General features: G+C 33.2%; 1 protein-coding gene and 1 long non-coding RNA gene across 2 annotated transcripts in view; both read left to right on the forward strand.

Annotated features, from left to right (window-relative positions):
• Positions 1-3,923: 3,923 nt before the first annotated feature.
• On the forward strand, positions 3,924-4,442 carry LOC140805292 (uncharacterized). The gene is made up of 2 exons (XM_073161552.1): positions 3,924-4,256; positions 4,362-4,442. Exons 1-2 carry the CDS (start codon positions 3,924-3,926, stop codon positions 4,440-4,442), a joined length of 414 nt encoding a protein of 137 aa, XP_073017653.1.
• Positions 4,443-5,290: 848 nt separating this feature from the next.
• Positions 5,291-19,487, forward strand: part of LOC140811727 (uncharacterized) — a 40,723-nt gene continuing 26,526 nt past the window's right edge. The window contains exon 1 of the long non-coding RNA XR_012113516.1: positions 5,291-5,412. This is a non-coding gene — a long non-coding RNA (uncharacterized lncRNA). The remainder of the gene's footprint in view (positions 5,413-19,487) is intronic.

Genomic DNA, 19,487 nt, shown 5'->3' on the forward strand with positions numbered 1-19,487 from the left:
ATTTACTAATCATAAGAGTTTGAAATACCTCTTTTCACAAGCTGAGCTGAACATGAGACAGAGGCGTTGGTTAGATTTGTTGAAAGACTATGATTGCGAGATAAAATATTATCCAGGCAAGTCTAATGCAGCAGCCGATGCTTTGAGCAGAAAAGTATGTAATATGTCTTTGATCACTAGCAGTGTATCTGATCTAGTAGAAGAATGTTGTCTTTCTGGTTTGGATTTTGTGGTAGATACTCAACCTGTACGAGTATTTATGATTCAAGCAGAGCCCGAGTTGTTTGTAAAAATTAAAGAAGCCCAAAGATTAGATCAAAGTATTCAGAAATCAGTTGAACTCGTCAGATCAGGACATCGATCAGAATTTCAGGTCAATAATGAGGGTATTTTGTTTGTGAATGATCGTATTGTAGTTCCTAATATTTCAGAGTTGAGGATACAGATTTTGCGTGATGCTCATTGCAGTAAATTCAGTGTACACCTTGGAAGTAAAAAGATGTACAATGATTTGAAGAAACAATTTTGGTGGAAAAGAATGAAATCTAACATAGCAGAATTTGTATCTCGTTGTTTGAATTGTCAACAAGTGAAAGCAGAAAGAAAGCGACCAGGAGGTCTTTTGCATAGCCTTAAGGTTCCAGAATGGAAGTGAGACCATATTACCATGGACTTTGTCACGAAATTGCCGAGATCGTCGAGAGGTTGCGATGCAATTTGGGTTATCGTTGACAGATTAACTAAGTCTTCGTGTTTCATTCCTTATCAGATGACATACAGGCATGATATGATGGCCAGATTGTACATTAGAGAGGTTTTGAGATTGCATGGTGTGCCTAAATCAATTGTATCAGATCGTGATCCCAGATTCTCTTCTCATTTTTGGCAGAGTTTACAAGAGGCCCTTGGTACTCATTTGCATTTGAGTACATCATATCATCCTCAGACAGACGGACAGTCAGAACGTACTATTCAGACATTAGAGGATATGCTGAGAGCTGTAGTGATGGATTTTGGTATTGGTTGGCAGGATTCGTTACCACTTGTCGAGTTTTCTTATAACAACAGTTATCAAGTGAGCATTTGAATGTCACCATTTGAAGCACTATATGGCAGAAAATATAGATCTCCTCTGTATTGGGACGATTTATCTGAAGCACCAATTGTAGGACCTGATATGATAAGAGATATGACAGAGAAGGTGAAATTGATTCAGAGCCGTATGCGAGCTGCTCAGGATAGACAGGCTAAGTATGCGAATATCAGGAGACGACCGTTGATTTTTGAGAAAGGTGACAGAGTTTTTCTGAAAATATCTCTTTTTCGTGGTACAGTTAGATTTAGAAAGAAGGGAAAATTATCACCGAGATTCGTAGGTTCGTATGAGATTTTGGAATGTGTTGGTGATTTGGCTTATAGATTAGCTCTTCCTCCTGCATTATCAGGTGTTCATGATGTTTTTCATGTGTCTATGTTGAGGAAATATTATCCAGATCCTTCTCATGTACTTCCACCTGATGAGGTTGAGTTAGATGAGACTTTGAGCTATATTGAGAGACCGATTCAAATTCTAGACAGAAAAGATAAGCAACTCAGAAATAAATTGATACCGTTGATTAAAGTACAATGGAATAGACATGGTGTCGAGGAGGCAACTTGGGAATTAGAAGATAATATGAGACATAAATATCCAGAGTTATTCAAATGAAGTACGCTTCTATTCTCGGTCTTATTTTTAGTATTGATCATTACATGTTAGACTTGAAATTGATGATTTGATTTCAAGGACGAAATCTATTTTTAGAAGGGAGGAATTGTAATACCCGAATTTTTTTAAAAAAAAAAAAATTGGAAAAAAAAAGAAAAGTTATTGTTCATCCGGGTTACTATTCAAGCGCCTAGGCGCTAGAAAAGTAGCGCCTAGGCGCTAACATTTCGGCAATTTTGGCGCCGCGACGCCAGAAAGTAGCGCTGAGGCGATAAAAACACGAAAATTCAATATCTAAGTCAACTTTCACCTCCTCCAATCATTTTTCTCTTCCTTCACACAAACCCACATCCATTTCCTCTCTATTTTCAATCTTCTTTCTAAGATTAAGGGAAATTTGCTCATGAAAATTATAAAATGAAGGTAGATTTGTGATCCTCTCGTCACGGGCTTCACGGGGATCTAAGTATCTTCCATTTTTATTGAAGTTTGGAAATGGGTTGAAGTTTAGAATTGATATTTGAGTTGATATTTGAGATATTGAGATGTTGGAGATGTTGTATGTGTGTTGGTTTGAATTTTAAATGGATATGAGCATGGTTTCTTGTTTTTGTGCAAGATATGGTTTGTGCCTACTGTATTTTGGATATATGGGTCGGTTCTAGTTGTATTTTGATGTTATGGTCTTCATAAAACTTGTAGATAATCAAGTTAGCTTCGATTTGGTACAAGAATCACTAAATTCCATGAAGAATTGAAAGAGATATGCTAGATTTACTAAACCTGGTCTAGAATCCCGAGTTTGTGTCCGTATCGTCTGTTTATTCGAATTCTGGTATTAATGGGTTGGGATTCAAAATTTGGTGTTCATTGAAAGTTATAGAACATTGTCTTGTCTTCGAAATGATATAAATTGGGCTTGATTCCATTGAGTAATGAGGAAGTTTTGCTCAAAATACTAAAGTGTGCCAGAAATGTGTTGGTGCAGAATTTCGAAAATTACGTTCTATGTTTCAGATTATGAACGACTGAGTAAATGACTTTATTTGACAAAAGTTCTGAAGAAGAATTGTTGGGATTTGAGTTTTCTTGCATATTCAATTTGCGGATCTTGATTTGAAGCCGTATAAAATTAATTATGAATTTTGTACAGAAACTGCTCTGTTTTGATAAATGATCCAAGTTCTTGAGTTATAGTAGACTTCAGAGGTTCAAGATTTCTCACCTACACATTTCGATCTTCTTTTGGTAATATTTGAAAGGTATGTTACGGTCGGTAACATACGAGGTAAAAGTATTATTTTTTATTTTAAATTGAAAACTCTATGGCTTGATGAACTATTGGTAATTTGATGATGATTGTTGTATTGAGATGAGTTGATTTTGATATCGAGATGATGATATTGATTTGCATCATGACATTGCATATTGAGCCACTTGTCGATTCAGATTTGATATGGCGGAGGTCGCCTTGATTTATTTGGTTTGTTGGACGTATGGGACTATAGTTGATTTGGCATAGTGTATGCGGAGGTCGCTGCTATGGCCTGAACACTCTCTATAGGCGCACCATAGTCCTGGGATTGTAGAACACAGCACCTCACCTCGAGCGGATGAGTCGGTGGATGTTGCTGGGTGATTCTCTTCCCTTGGGTACCCTATGACCAGATGATTCACTTGATCTTGAAATTTATTGATAGCCCACAGCTTCTGATCATGCATTGCATTATATTGCATCTTTATGAATTTTATATGAACTATTTGAAATTTTAAATTCTCATATGTTATTGATTTTATCATACTGGGTTTATACTCACCGGCATGTCGGCTACCTCTTGTTTTCATGTGCTTGACGGTAGGTGAGGCGAGGCTTGGGATGCCAGAGTCCAGTTCCAGGCGAGGAGATACGAGTTAGAGTGGGATTCTCGGGTCTTAGGAACTATGTGAGATGTTTGGATTTCTTTGGTTCACTATTTTATTTTGGCATGTTGAAAATTATATTTTAAACATGTGAGACATTTAAATTATTTTGACGATGTTTATGTGGATTTGTGAATAACAAATTATGTATTTTACTCAATCATTTGGTTTGTTACAATTATAATTATTAGTATTAGATATCGGACCCGGGGCCCCACACAGGAAGTGTAGATCTCCTCTGTATTGGGACGATTTATCTGAAGCACCAATTGTAGGACCAGATATGATAAGAGATATGACAGAGAAGGTGAAAATGATTCAGAGTCGTATGCGAGCTGCTCAGGATAGGCAGGCTAAGTATGCGAACATCAGGAGAAGACCGTTGATTTTTGACAAAGGTGACATAGATTTTCTGAAAATATCTCCTTTCCGTGGTACAGTTAGATTTGGAAAGAAGGGTAAATTATCACCAAGATTCATAGGTCCGTATGAGATTTTGGAACGTGTTGGTGATTTGGCTTATAGATTAGCTCTTCCTCCTGCGTTATCAGGTGTTCATGATGTTTTTCATGTGTCCATGTTGAGGAAATATCATCCAGATCCTTCTCATGTACTTCCACCCGACGAGGTTGAGTTAGATCAGACTTTGAGCTACATTGAGAGACCGATTCAGATTCTAGACAGAAAAGATAAGCAACTCAGAAATAAATTGATACCGTTGATTAAAGTACAGTGGAACAGACATGGTGTCGAAGAGGCAACTTGGGAATTAGAAGATAAAATGAGACAAAAATATCCAGAGTTATTCAAATGAAGTACGCTTCTATTCTCGGTTTTATTTTCAGTATTGATTATTACATGTTAGACTTGAAAGAGATGATTGATTTCGAGGACGAAATCTATTTTTAGAAGGGAGGAATTGTAATGCCCGAATTTTTAAAATGTGGTAGTAGTTGTGATGGTTCTTGGCTTTATGTTATGATATGAATGGTAATGAATGTTATAGAATGGAATAGATAATGGATGGGTAGAATCAAAGGTGGGTTTTGAGCTAAATAGGTAATGGAAGTGCAGAAACGGTATGAAAAATGTGGCAGTAGTTGTGGTTTTTAGAATAATGTTTTGTATATTGATCCAATTGATGTGAGACCATTTCCATTAGAAAGATATGACATAAGGCTATAACTTTCTTATTTTGAGTTTTGGTCAAATCATTAGGGAAGACGAGCCAATAGCGCCCCGAAGTGTTTCATGCGTATCGTTGTTCCTACAATGACACATGTTGGGAGATTTAGCATAACTTTTTACTCAGACCTCCAAATGATCTGAAATTTGAACAGCTTCAAGAAACGACAAAGGGATACAACTTTTTAGTTTACCACTTTTCCAAATTATGAAAGGAAGAGGCGTTTCAGAAGCAATCTTTGTAGTGGAGGTGCGCAGTGTGCGCGCCCGGGCGGGAATCAATGTGCGCCCGGGCGGATCTTGTTCGGGAAAATAATGTTTTGGCCGAGAGTTCCGCGACCGGGCGGAAAAAGATGTCCGCTTGGGCGGCCAGCAAGTTGAAAAAGCGTGTTTTGGTGTTTGGGAAGGCATAAAATCGAATGGGATCCTCTTTTTACTCATTTTCCTTCTCCTTCTCTTCTCTCTATCGGTTTAGAACTAGGGTTCTTCATTTTTCCTTTCATCTCCTAATTTATTATTCAATCTATGGGAGATTTGTTCAAGGAAATTATGAAATGAAGTTAGATTTGTGATCCTCTCTTCAAGATCTTCAAGATGGTGTAAGTATGTTATATTTTTATTCAAGTTTGGAAATGGGATGAAGTTTAGAATTGATATTTGTGTTGATATTTGAGATGTTGGAGATGTTGAAATTGTGTTGGTTTGAATATAAAATGGAATTGATTATGTGTTGAATTAATTATGAATTTTGTACGAAAAGTGCTATGTGTAGATAAGTAATCCGAGATCTTGATTATGTATTGAAGATTCGGTTGAAGTATGGACTTGGGTTGGCTCAAGATTATTTACTCTAAGTTAGTTGATAGCGAATCGAGTAGACTGCGAGGGTTCAAGACTTCTCACCTACACATTTCGATCTTCTTTTGGTAATATTTGAAAGGTATGTTACGGTCGGTAACATACGAGGTAAAAGTATCATTTTTTATTTTAAATTGAAAATTATATGGCTCGTTGAATTACTTGTGACTTGATGATGATTGTGGCCTTGAGATGAGTTTATTATAATATCGAGATGATGATATTGATTTGCATCATTACATTGCATATTGAGCCACTTGTCGATTCAGATTTGATATGGCGGAGGTCGTCTTGATTTATTTGGTTTGTTGGACGCATGGGGCTATAGTTGATTTGGCATAGTGTATGCGGAGGTCGCTGCTATGGCCTAAACACTCTCTATAGGCGCATCATAGTCCTGGGATTGTAGAACACAGCACCTCACCTCGAGCGGCTGAGTCGGTGGATGTTGCTGGGTGATTCTCTTCCCTTGGGTACCCTATGACCAGATGATTCACTTGATCTTGTGATTTATTGATAGCCCACAGCTTCTGATCATGCATTGCATTATATTGCATCTTTATGAATTTACATGAACTATTTGAAATTTTAAATCTCATATGTTATTGATTGTATCATACTGGGTTTATACTCACCGGCATGTCGGCTACCTCTTGTTTTCATGTGCTTGACGGTAGGTGAGGCGAGGCTTGGAATGCCAGAGTCCAGTTCCAGGCGAGGAGATACGAGTTAGAGTGGGATTCTCGGGTCTTAGGAGCTATGTGATGATGTTTGGATTTCTTTGGTTCACTATTTATTTTGGCATGTTCAAAATTATATTTTAAACATGTGAGACTTATAAATTATTTTGACGATGTTTATGTGGATTTGTGAACAACAAATTATGTATTTTATTAAATCGTTTGGTTTGATACATTTAAAATTATTAATATTAGATATCGGACCTGGGGCCCCACAACTGTAAATTATTATTTCAAAGGTTGAAGAAAAACCCTCAACCATGGACTGATAGTCATACTTTAGCAATACAAAAAATAAAAGAAAGAGTTAAAGAACTTCTTTGTTTATCTATTGCTAATCCTGAAGCATTTAAAATTGTTGAAACAGACGCCTCTGATATTGGATATGGAGGAATACTTAAACAAAAAATAGATAATACATCTAAAGAAATTCTGGTCAGATATACTTCGGGAACTTGGAATAATACACCGAAAAAACCTACTACTCTCTTGTTGAATAAAAGTGTTATATTTCGAAGAATTCTCTCAAGCTTTTTCTTCTCATATCCTTGCAGAATTATGTAAGTTTATGTCTTATAATTATATTTATGATCCTCCTTTCGATTATATCATGCCATCTGCAAATTATATTGTAACTCTAAAAAAGAAGATTAAATTAATTAGAACTCAAATTAAAGTTCTAGAAAATCAATTAAAAGACCCAGAAATCAATCCTGTTTATAAATAGTGGTTTACATATCCTCATCTGGAAAGATCCAGAATTACCTTAAAGGCTTACGAGAAACAGAGCTCACAGCTTGCTGCTTAAAGCTAAAGATTGAAGATTTATTTTTACTTTTAACCTTTATTAAGGTTGTTTGTTGTAAAAGCCTTCCATAAGGCTTGTAAAGCCTAAAGGGTAAGGCAGGGTAAAGCCTTGACAATATCTATCATATTCCTGAATGGATAAAATAATACAATCTTTTACGAAGAATAAATCTTCAAGTAGTAATACTAAAAATGCTGATTTATCAGGAAATTTATACAATCTTTTTCGCATCTGTTAGTGCCGCAGCGCCATTTCTAGCGCCTCAGCGCCAAAAATCCCGAACTGTTAGCGCCTAGGCGCTACTTTTCTAGCGTCGCAGCGCTTGAATAAAGACTCGGATGAATAGTACCGTGAACAGTACCCGTGAACAGTAACTTTTTTTTTTAAATTTTAATTTTTTTTATAATATATTTCGGGCATTACAACAGTCTTGAGCGAGATCTTTATAAAAATCTCCTATATAATTAAGACTTCCAAGAAATCTTTGTAATTGATTTATATCAGTGATTTTATCAGGAAATTTATCAGCAAAAACAATTGCTCTTTCTATAGGAATCATTATTCCATTTTCAATATAATGTCCTAAGAATTTTATCTTAGTTTGAAAAAGTTTTACCTTTTTCTGATTTACTGCTAATCCAGCTCTTTTTGTGGCTTGGATAAATATATTTAAATGTTTAAAATGCTGATCAATATTATCAGAATATATAAGGACATCATCTATATAGACTATAATATAATCTATATATGAATTATAAATTTCATTCATTATATTTTGGAATTTCATTGGAGCATTTTTTAATCCAAATGGCATAACATTCCATTCGTAATGTCCAAATGATACAATAAAAGCAGTTTTATATTTATCTTCTTCTTTTAGAAGAATTTGATAAAATCCTGATTTTAAATCGAATGAAGAAAATATTTTTCCTTTGAATAATCTATTTAATAGATCTCTTTTATTTGGTAATGGATGTTTTATCCATTTTAAAGCTTTATTAAGCGGTTTATAATTGATAACAAGTTTTGGAGCTCCTCTTTCAATTTCAGCTGCATTTTCTACATAAAATGCTGGACAACTCCAAGGACTATTACTTGGTCGTATCAATTCTTTTTTAAGAAGACTATCAATTTTTTCTTTGCAATAATTTAAAAGTCTAGGACCCATGGCTATAGGTCTAGCTTTAGTATGAATTTTATCCTCAGTAAAATCCTCTGTATATGGAAGACTGACTTGATGTTTTTTCCTATTCCAAAAGGCATTAGGAACATCGGCACATATCTCTTTAGATATGGTTTCGGAAATAATTTTTATTTTTTCTTGAATTTTTTCAGAATTTATTTTTTCTTTAATATTTTTAAAAAGAATTTCATCTTTTAATGAAGTAACAAAATTTTCTTTATTAGATACTATTTTTTGTAAAATATTAATAGATTTTGAAACAGGTATAGTGGTGAATGGGAAAAATAAATCATTTCCTTTAATATTGGTATATAAACCTTTTTCATTAATTTTATTAATAGGAAACAACATTCGAAAAAATGGAGTTCCTAGAATTACAGGAGTAGATATATTTTTAATAAGAATAAAAGACGTATTTAAACAAACTCCAGAATTACATATTGCCACATCAGAAAATTTGTAATTAACTATAATAGGTTGCTTATTAGCAGCTGTTATAAATTGAGTAGTCTTTTTATAATATTTAGAAGGGACAATTCCTTCACTGATGCAATTTACATCAGCTCCTGTATCTAATAAAGCTTCAATAGTGATTTTAAATTTTTTATTAATAATTAATGTTACTTTTGAGTACCATTTTTGAGAAATAATTTGATCAATTTTATGGACCCATACCATTTGATTTATTTCATTATTATTTTTGGATAAATTATTTTCTTCTTCTTCTTCTTCATCAGAAGTAGAATCTTTTTCCCAATTATGATCATTATTAATACTAAGAGTATTTACTCATTCTTTTAAATATTTTATTTCAGATTTTATCTGATCTATTTATCCTTTTAATTCAGAAATAGTAGGCTCCCTCTCTTTTTGTTTAGTATTTTCTAATGTTTTATTATAAGAATATAATTCATGTTCTTGTATAGTATTTTGTACAAGTTTAGTAGGCTTATGATTTGTCATATTTAAATAATGTTCTATAGCTTTTCTTTTTTCTATAGGATCTTTTATTTGATCTATAAGATCTAAAATGAAAGTTTCTTCATTTGATATAACATTTATTTCTAATCCCATAAAATTTATGAGACATGTATCACAATCACAATTAGGATCACATATTTTATTTTCTGATATTTCGGAATCATTATCTGAACTACTATTAGAATATTCAGATAATTCGTCAATAATATTTATATAAAAATCTTTTTGTTTTAAATCTTCTTCTTTATTAAGAAGAATATTTATCAATGATTCTTTTAGATCATTGTTTATGTTGAGATTATTAATCTTTTTCTTGACATAACACTTATTAGCTTTATGTCCAATTTTTCCACATTTCCAGCATACTGGAACTTAGAATCATTTTTTATAGGTTTTTTAAACCTTTTCTTAGAATATTTTTTAGATTTTTCTTTATCTTTTAGATAATGTTATTTCCTTTTAAAAGGAAATCTTTTCTTTTTCTTATCCTTTTTAGGATATTGTATTGGTTGAAAGTCTATTTGTTCACAAAAATCACCAATAATATTTCTATTTTCTTCTTTTTGCATATCAAGTTGTCTTTTTAACTTGATATCATTACAGAGAGTAATTCCTTCTGCAGTTATTTCCGCAGATAAATCTCCATAAGTAAGAATACTCTAATCTATAGAATTTGTTGGAGATTTAGATTTTAATCTATTTTTTACTCTTTCAGCAAAAAGTACTGGAAGTCCAGAAATAAATTTTTCTTTCCAGAAATTTGCATTGCAATCATTTCTAGTTAAAACTTTTGTCATGAAAACATCTTTATACCATCTAAATTCAGATAATGTTGGACATGTCAAATTCATTAATTGCTCTTGAGATCTATCTAATTGGAGTTCATTAGCTCCAATAAAATTAGATAAAATTGTATAAATAAGTGTATTTACTGCATCTGATTCTTCTGTTCCATTAAGATCAATTATAGAAGAGTTTAAAATTTTATTTTTTGCTTCTCTAGAAAGATAAAAATCCCACCAACCTTGAAGCTGGCCTGTAAAACCAGTAATAATGGCTTGAGCAATTTGCCTATCATTATTACATTTTATCTTTGCTGCAGAGGAGTATATTAACATTTGTTTAATAATAGTCATAATCTGATATTCAGATTTTTCATCTATATTCCATTCAGTAATGGCTTCTCCATTGAACTGAACATAATCTTTCTTTTCTTCAATTTGAAGATCAACAGGTGTTGCCTTTTTATAAAAAGGTTTTACAATTGACTATGCATTTTATTAATTTGCATCTCATCTTCAGAAGAACTTGAAAAATTTTCAAGTTGTTCGGTTTTAGTAATTACCGAAATAGAACCCTTTTCTTTTATATTAAGTTTTTGTAATCGATCTATTAGACCTTCCAAAAAATCATCGTCCTTTTTAGAACTTAAAAGAAAATTTTCTCTTTTAAGATTAGGAGGAGGTTTTATCATTAGAGTTTTTGAACTTTCACCACTAGAAATTCCTTGTTTAGGTTTTGATAAAATTTCTTCAATTCTATTAGTCTGATTTCTGAAAGAGTGTAAAGTAAGATTTGTAAAATTATTTTGTTGAATTATATGGTCAAAATTACCTTGTCCTATCTCTGATTTTATAGGGGTAGCAAAAATTTCTTTATTACCCTTTTTAATTTGTAAAGTAGTAAAAGGGGAATGAATCTCAAAAGATTCTTCTCCTGTTTCATGAACATATAATTTATATGTTGATTCAAGAGTATTTATAAAAGACTCATCTGTAAAATTTGGAAATATTTTATTTCTTGCTGGAAAATATAATTTTTCCATCCATTTGAAAAAATCTAATTTTGATTTAGTTTCTTCAACCCATCTTGTATACCTAGAAGAATATAATCTTGTTGTTTTGAATTTAAACAACTTAAAAACCATTTTTTCTTATTTAGATTTTTAATCTTTTCCTTCTGAATAGAAGTGTTATTATTAATAACCATAACATTATAACCCATATCAAAAAAAGTAGGAGAATTAGATTTTCTATTATTAACATAATAACTTCTTTGAAATCGAGAATTACTAGATTCAGGAATATCTACCTTATATTCAGGATGAGATACATTATCGTTTGTCTTTTGAAGACCAGATATACTTATTTTTTTCAAAATCTGATAAAGAAGAAGTAGAATTTCTACTTTCTTCAGAAAGTTTAATTCATAAGTGTCTTGGAGATGAGAATTTTATTTCAACATCTCCATCAACATATTGAACTATACTTTCAGGTTTTCTAGATTCCTCTTTAAGAGAAGGAGCAATATTCTCCATTTTCCAGATTTCTGGCAGAGTAACTTGATTCCAATTAATTGTTCTAGGAATCATGATATTGCTTTTAGTAATATCAGTTATAAAAAGGGTAGCTTCTCCTTTTTTTGAACTAATTTTATTAGTATTGATTCTAAAATTAGATATTGTTGAATTCATAACTTTGTAACAAATTCTATATAATAGAACAACATTTTCTGTTCCATCTATCATATCAAAGCCTTCTGTTTTTATATTTAAAGTAAGGGCTTTCATGATATTTGGATCAGAAAGAGAAATTGGAAAATTAGGAAAACAACTAAAATGTATTGGTCCTTCGCATAATGAGGACTCTACAATTCCTAATAAGGAATCTTCGAATTTATTATGCCTTTGATCTCGTACAAGAATTAAGGAAGAAGTATTTAAACCTAATCTGGTAAGAGGTTTTAAACCTACTTGTATCATTCCCAGATGCATAAATTTATAAGATTGCTTATGAATATTAATAAGATTTTGAGACAATAAACTAAATGAGTCATATCCTCCTTTTAAAGGAATTGCTTCTTCTATGGTTTTAATTATATAATCAGATTTGAAATTAAATCCATTGGATCTATAAATCTTCGTATTAGAAGATGCTGGTATTTTCCAGTTTAGAATATTCTTTTCGAAATTTTCAGAAATAATTAATTCTTTGTTTTTAGTATTACTACTTGAAGATTTATTCTTCGTAAAAGATCGTATTATTTTATCCATTCAGGAATATGATAGATACTGTCAAGGCTTTACCCTGCCTTACCCTTTAGGCTTTACAGGCCTTATGGAACCCGACTTAAGGATTTCTCCTGGGTATAACTACCTTCTTCCTTACAGAATAAAATAATAAGATAGTAATAGAAGAATAAATTAATAAAAGATGTTAAAATAATAGCATCTAAACAAATCTTTGCTAGATGCCAAGCTATATTAGCATGTTTTGATTTTGATATAGAGCATATCTCTGGAAAATCTAATTCTTTACCAGATTTTCTAACTAGAGAATTTTTGCAAGTCTCTTGAGAACCGTTTTCCTCCAAGGTTGCTCCCTGCAAAAATTTTCCAATTTCTCTTTCTGATCCAAATATCATGAAAGCTCTTACTTTAAATATAAAAACAGAAGGCTTTGATATGATAGATGGAACAGAAAATATTGTTCTATTATATAGAATTTGTTACAAAGTTATGAATTCAACAATATCTAATTTTAGAATCAATACTAATCAAATTAGTTCAAAAAGAGGAGAAACTACTCTTTTTATAACTGATATTACTAAAAGCAATATCATGATTCCTAGAACAATTAATTGGAATCAAGTTACTCTGCCAGAAATCTGGAAAATGGAGAATATTGCTCCTTCTCTTAAAGAGGAACCTAGAAAATTTGAAAGTATAGTTCAATATGTTGATGGAGATGTTGAAATAAAATTCTCATCTCAAAGACACTTACGAATTAAACTTCCTGAAGAAAGTAGAAATTCTACTTCTTCTATATCAGATTTTGAAAAAATAAGTATATCTGGTCTTCAAAAGACAAACGATAATGTATCTCATCGTGAATATAAGGTAGATATTCCTGAATCTAGTAATTCTCGATTTCAAAGAAGTTATTCTGTTAATAATAGAAAATCTAATTCTCCTACTTTTTCTGATATGGGTTATAATGTTATGATTATTAATAATAACACTTCTATTCAGAAGGAAAAGATTAAAAATCTAAATAAGAAAAAATAGTTTTTAAGTTGTTTAAATTCAAAACAACAAGATTTATATTCTTCTAGGTATACAGAATGGGTTGAAGAAACTAAATCAAATTTAGATTTTCAAATGGATGTAAAAATTATATTTTCCAGCAAGAAATAAAATATTTCCAAATTTTACAGATGAGTCTTTTATAAATACTCTTGAATCAACATATAAATTATATGTTCATGAAACAAGCGAAGAATCTTTTGAGATTCATCCTCCTTTTACTACTTTACAAATTAAAAAGGGTAATAAAGAAATTTTTGCTACCCCTATAAAATCAGAGATAGGACAAGGTAATTTTGACCATATAATTCAACAAAATAATTTTACAAATCTTACTTTACACTCTTTCAGAAATCAGACTAATAGAATTGAAGAAATTTTATCAAAACCTAAACAAGGAATTTCTAGTGGTGAAAGTTCAAAAACTTTAATGATAAAACCTCCTCCTAATCTTAAAAGAGAAAATTTTCTTTTAAGTTCTAAAAAGGACGATGATTTTTTGGAAGGTCTAATAGATCGATTGCAAAAACTGAATATAAAAGAAAAGGGTTCTATTTCGGTAATTACTAAAACCGAACAACTTGAAAATTTTTCAAGTTCTTCTGAAGATGAGATGCAAATTGTTGAGGATCGAGTTGAGTTTAGAAGGGGGGGTTGAATAAACTCAAAGGCAAACTAAAAATTCTTTCAAAAGATGTGCTAACTCCTGTTAGGGAAATTAGCAATTCTCGTTCAAGATTAAAGACCAGCAGATCACAAGATAATGTGCGGAAAACGATCTGTTGGTTAGTGGGTGAAAAATAGTGAAGCAGACGAACCATAGATAATAAAAGGGTTGTTTCTGGAAGTTCGGAGATAACTCTTCTACGTCTTCCCTTCTTCTGTTTCCAGAAGGTATCACTAAAAGACTTTGGTGAATACAATACAGCAGTTGTACACACCCACTTCAACAGGACTTACCCTTCGCCTATTGAAACTCTTAGCTTTACAACTCAAGTTCTCAAATGACCCTTAGTTCTGGAAAATACTCTTTTCCAGTTACAACTTCTTCATCAAAATCTATTTGTGAAATGAATATCTTAAGAATATATAGCTGAGAATAGCTTAGCACAATATGATCTTAAAGATCAGAAATCTGCAATGAAGAGTGTGCTGCTTTTTCAGTGTTGAGCTTTGAGATAACAGAACGTTCTTAGCGATGCTCGAATGATGTTTTTCGATATATTACAATACTTTTCACTGTGTTGATCTGTATCTTCTCTTAAAAGATCTTTATCTTTATATATAGCCTTTCTCCAACGTTTCAAAAATCTGAACGGCTCTTTTCACTTTTCAGAGATTCAGTCCAATTGCTGAAAATGGACCCTGCAAAATATATTAAAGCAGTCAGCCTCAGTTTATACCAAAAAAGGTAATCCGTCTTAAATGTTCTCGTACAAAATCTAATGGCATTTAATGAAGCAATAAATGCTAGTATCACGTTTAAAAAGATCAACGGTAATATTTAGAGACTTTGAGATACGCAATATCTCAAACTTTATATCCTTCTAGTTCTGGTCTTATAAGCAGTACTTGATAAGTGCTGCTACTGATTTCAGCGTGATCTAAGTGCTTCTGGTTTATACCTACTGGTTTTGTACTATTCCAATATCTACTGGTTTCGTACTATTCCAATATCTACTGGTTTCGTATCAACCCTATCATCTACTGGTTTTTCTTGGTATCTCCACAATCTATTTAATTCTAACAATCTCCACAATCAAATATGATATCATCAACATAAATCTGAACTAATAATAGATGCTTGTTCTTGACTAGGGTAAACAGAGTTTTATCTACAGTACCAACAGTGAAATCATGGTCAGTAAGAAATTGTGAAAGTGTATCGTACCAAGCCCTAGGTGCTTGTTTCAGACCATACAATGCTTTGTATAATTTAAAAACATGATTTGGCAATAAATGGTTAGAAAAACCTGGAGGCTGTTCCACATAGACTTCTTCTTGTAGTAGACCGTTGAGAAAAGCACTGTTCACATCCATTTGAAATACTTTGAAGTTTTTGAAAGCAGCAAAGGCTAAGAATATTCTGATAACTTCGAGCCTAGCTACTGGTGCAAAGGTTTCATCATAGTCTATTCCTTCTTCTTGTCTGAATCCTTGTGCAACCAGTCTTGCTTTGTTTCTTACAACTGTTCCTTCCTCATTTAGTTTGTTTCTGAATACCCACCGAGTTCCAATGACATCTTGGTGAGAAGGTCTAGGTACTAGAAACCAAACTTTATTCTTCTCAAATTGATTTAGCTCTTCTTGCATAGCTTCTATCCAACTAGGATCCAGAAGAGCTTCTTCAATCTTCTTTGGTTCATCTTGAGAAATAAAAGCAGCATGCATGTATTCATTCATCATCTGTCTTCTGGTCCTCAGGGGAGCTGCTGGATTTCCAATTACCAAAGATGGAGGGTGAGATTTTCTCCAAATAAAAGGATTTAGATTATCTTCACATAAATCAGTAGATTGTTCTGGACTGTCAGCTGCTGGTTCTGAAGTGTTAACTACTGGTTCTGGAATGTCAGCTGCTGGTTCTGGAATGTGAATGTCTGGTTCTGGATTTTGAATATCCTTGATACTTGCTTCTACATCATCTTCACTATCTAGTTCCAAATGAACCTTGTCTAACCTGTTACTTAAGTTAGATATATTAGTAATCTCAGGAGCGTTGATGTCTTCATCAAAGACAACATGAATAGATTCTTCAACATTGAGTGTCTTATTGTTGAAAATTCTAAATGCCTTACTGACTGCTGAATATCCAAGAAATAAACCAGTGTCTGATTTTGAATCAAATGCAGCTAAATGATTTTTGCCATTATTATGCACAAAACATCTACAACCGAAAACATGAAGGTAAGATACATTCAGTTTACTTCCTTTCCATATTTCATAGAGAGTCTGATTGTTCCTCTTGTTGATCATTGTTCTGTTTTGAGTATAGCAAGCTGTATTAATATCTTCTGCCCAAAAGCGCTGAGAGATGTCTGCATCTGCTAGCATTTTCCTAGCAGCTTCTTTAAGTGTTCTGTTTCTCCTCTCAGCTACTCCATTTTGTTGAGGCGTCCTGGCAACTGAATATTCATGATGAATGCCTTGTTCATCTAGATATATCTCAAGAGTTTTGTTAGTAAATTCAGTACCTCGATCACTTCTGATTTTTATGACAGAAACTGATTTTTCATTTTGGATCTTTTTCAGAAGTTTGATCAAGAGGCTACTGGTTTGATCTTTTCCAGCAAGAAAAATTACCTAAATCTAGAGAAATCATCAACCACCACAAGGGTGTATCTCATTCCCCCTAAGCTCATGATAGGGATTGGACCAAATAAATCCATTTGCAATAATTCTAAACATCTTCAGGATGATTTGCTACCCTTATTTTTGAAGCTAGATCTTACTTGCTTACCAAGTTGACATGCAGAACATACATGATTCTTATCAAATTTTATGTTAGGCAATCCATCAACTAAGTTCTGCTTTTTGAGATTGTTAATAGACTTGAAATTTAGATGATTCAATCTTTTGTGCCACAACCATTGTTTATCACTAAGAGATGCAACTAAACATGTAGGGGCAATGATATGATCTATATTCCATGAAATTTTATAGGTGTTGCCTTTTCTTACTCCAGTTAAGACAATAGAATCATCAGTATTTTTGACTGTGCAAGTGTGCTTCAGGAATGCTACTGAAAATCCATTGTCACATAATTGACTAATACTGATCAAGTTATAACAAAGATTTTCAACTAATAGCACATCCTGAATAGTGATATTACCATGGATAATCTTACCCTTACCCACGGTTCTACCTTTTGAGTTGTCTCCAAAGGTTATTTCTGGTCCAGCACAACTTACTACTTCTGATAGCAAACTCTTCTATCCAGTCATATGTCTTGAACATCCACTGTCCAAGTACCATGTTGAGCTGCTGATCTTGGTTTTCTTTACCTGTACCTGCAAACACAAATTTTAGTATTTGGTACCCAATCTATTTGGATCCAATCCTTATTAGTCCTTTGGGGACCCACATTTGTACAACTCTTGGTGACCTTGTACTTCGGGTATCCAAAGAGGTGTGTGCAACAGAAGATCTGCTATTTCTAACAGTATGCATCTTAGTATGTTGTTCTTCCCTTCTGTTTCTGTTGTCCAGCCTGTATCTCTTCTGAAAAGGTTTAGAATTATAGTACTGGTAGTTTCTAACCTTCATAGAAGGTTGTCTTCCTGAGTTGAATCCTTTTCTGATTCTAGAACTCTGGTCAACTCTTTCCTTAGGTTCAACATAACCCAGACCATAATGCTTTCTTTTGTTCATCTGATCTACATTCCTTACAATTTGAACAGTTGGTACTTCTGGTTCATGTACCACACTGGATTTAACAAAGCGAATGTATTTCTCTTTGCCTGTATCCAGTTTTGGCTTAGTACTGGTTTCAGAAATGCTTTCATTATTGCTGAATCCAAGACCACTTCTGTCTCCAGATTGCTTCTGTAACTCTTGCATCTTTTCCAGTGAAAGAGAAGACTTGTTCCACGCATTCACCAGTAGTGATAACTTCTGATTTTCAGAAAGCATCATCTGGTAATCTGCTTTTGCTCTTTCATTCTCTGTTTTTAATTTACTCATCTCGACTTGTAGATCTTTACAGTTGTCTGCTTGTAGACAAATTAACTTACTGTTCTGATCTTTTAAGTTCTGATTTTCAATCTTAACTTCCTCGAATGATTGAGAAAGTCTAGAATATTCTTCTACCATGTCGTGTAATGCTTTGACTAACTCAGTGTGTGTAAATCAGAATCAAAGTCAAATACCTCTACAGATGTCGGGGTTGGATCAGTATTTGCCATCAGACATTTTGTCTCATCTTCATCACTTTCACTTGAATGGCTTTCAGAACCAGAAGATTCAGAACTTGAATCCGCCCATTTGGACTTACTTTCTTCTGCAATCATTGCCTTTCTATCTCTTCTGGTCTTTTTGTCATTGCGCCTGACACCCTTTTTCTTATGATCATCCTTCTTTGGTTTTGGACAATCAGCAATGAAGTGTCCAACCTTTCCACAGTTAAAACATGCCATGTCGCTAGATGAAGATTCCTTTTTGAAATTACGATTGGGGCTTTCAAATGTTCTGTGATTCTTTCTCATATATCTAGAGAACTTCTTGACAAATAATGACATTGCGTCATTGCTTATTTGTTCAGCACTCCTCTCAGAAGTGCTCTCTATGGCAATAGCAGAAGATGAACTTGGGACAACTGTAACAGTGGCTGCGAGGGCTTTGGTCGGTGGATTTGCTAAGGACTCTTCTCCACCTCGAACTTCAAGTTCAAACTCATATGCCTTTAGATCTGAGAACAAGTCATGTAGTTCTAACTTGTTTAGATCTCTGGAAGCTCTCATTGCCATTGTTTTGACGTCCCATTCTCTGGGTAGACCTCTCATTACTTTTAATGCAATTTCTATATTGCCAAAGTCTTTCCCAAGAGCTGAGAGTTCATTGACAAGGCTGCTGAATCGTTCATCAAATTCATTCATGGTTTCTCCAGCCTTCATCTTCATATTCTCAAACTTCTGCATGGCTACAGACAGTTTGTTTTCCTTTGTTTCTTCATTTCCTTCACAAATTTGAATTAACTTTTCCCAGATCTCCTTGGCAGTATGACACATCTTGATCTTGCTGAAGGAATTTTTGTCAAGTGTCTTGTATAAAATGTCCTTTGAAACGTTGTCAAGATTGGCTTTCTTTTTGTCCTCACTTGTCCATTCATATCTTGGTTTTTCAAGCATCTGAGGTGCTCCTTCGGTGATAGCAATAGATGGATTTGGCTTTAAGATTTTTAATGGACCATATGTGATGACATACCACATGTCATCATCCTGAGCCGCAAGATGAGCTTGCATTCTTATCTTCCAGTCATCAAAATCTTCTTTTGAGAACATTGGGACTTTGCTGAAATGAGCCAT

This window comes from Primulina eburnea, chromosome 1, assembly GCF_022965805.1.
Source record: "Primulina eburnea isolate SZY01 chromosome 1, ASM2296580v1, whole genome shotgun sequence".
Classification (NCBI taxonomy): domain Eukaryota; kingdom Viridiplantae; phylum Streptophyta; class Magnoliopsida; order Lamiales; family Gesneriaceae; genus Primulina; species Primulina eburnea.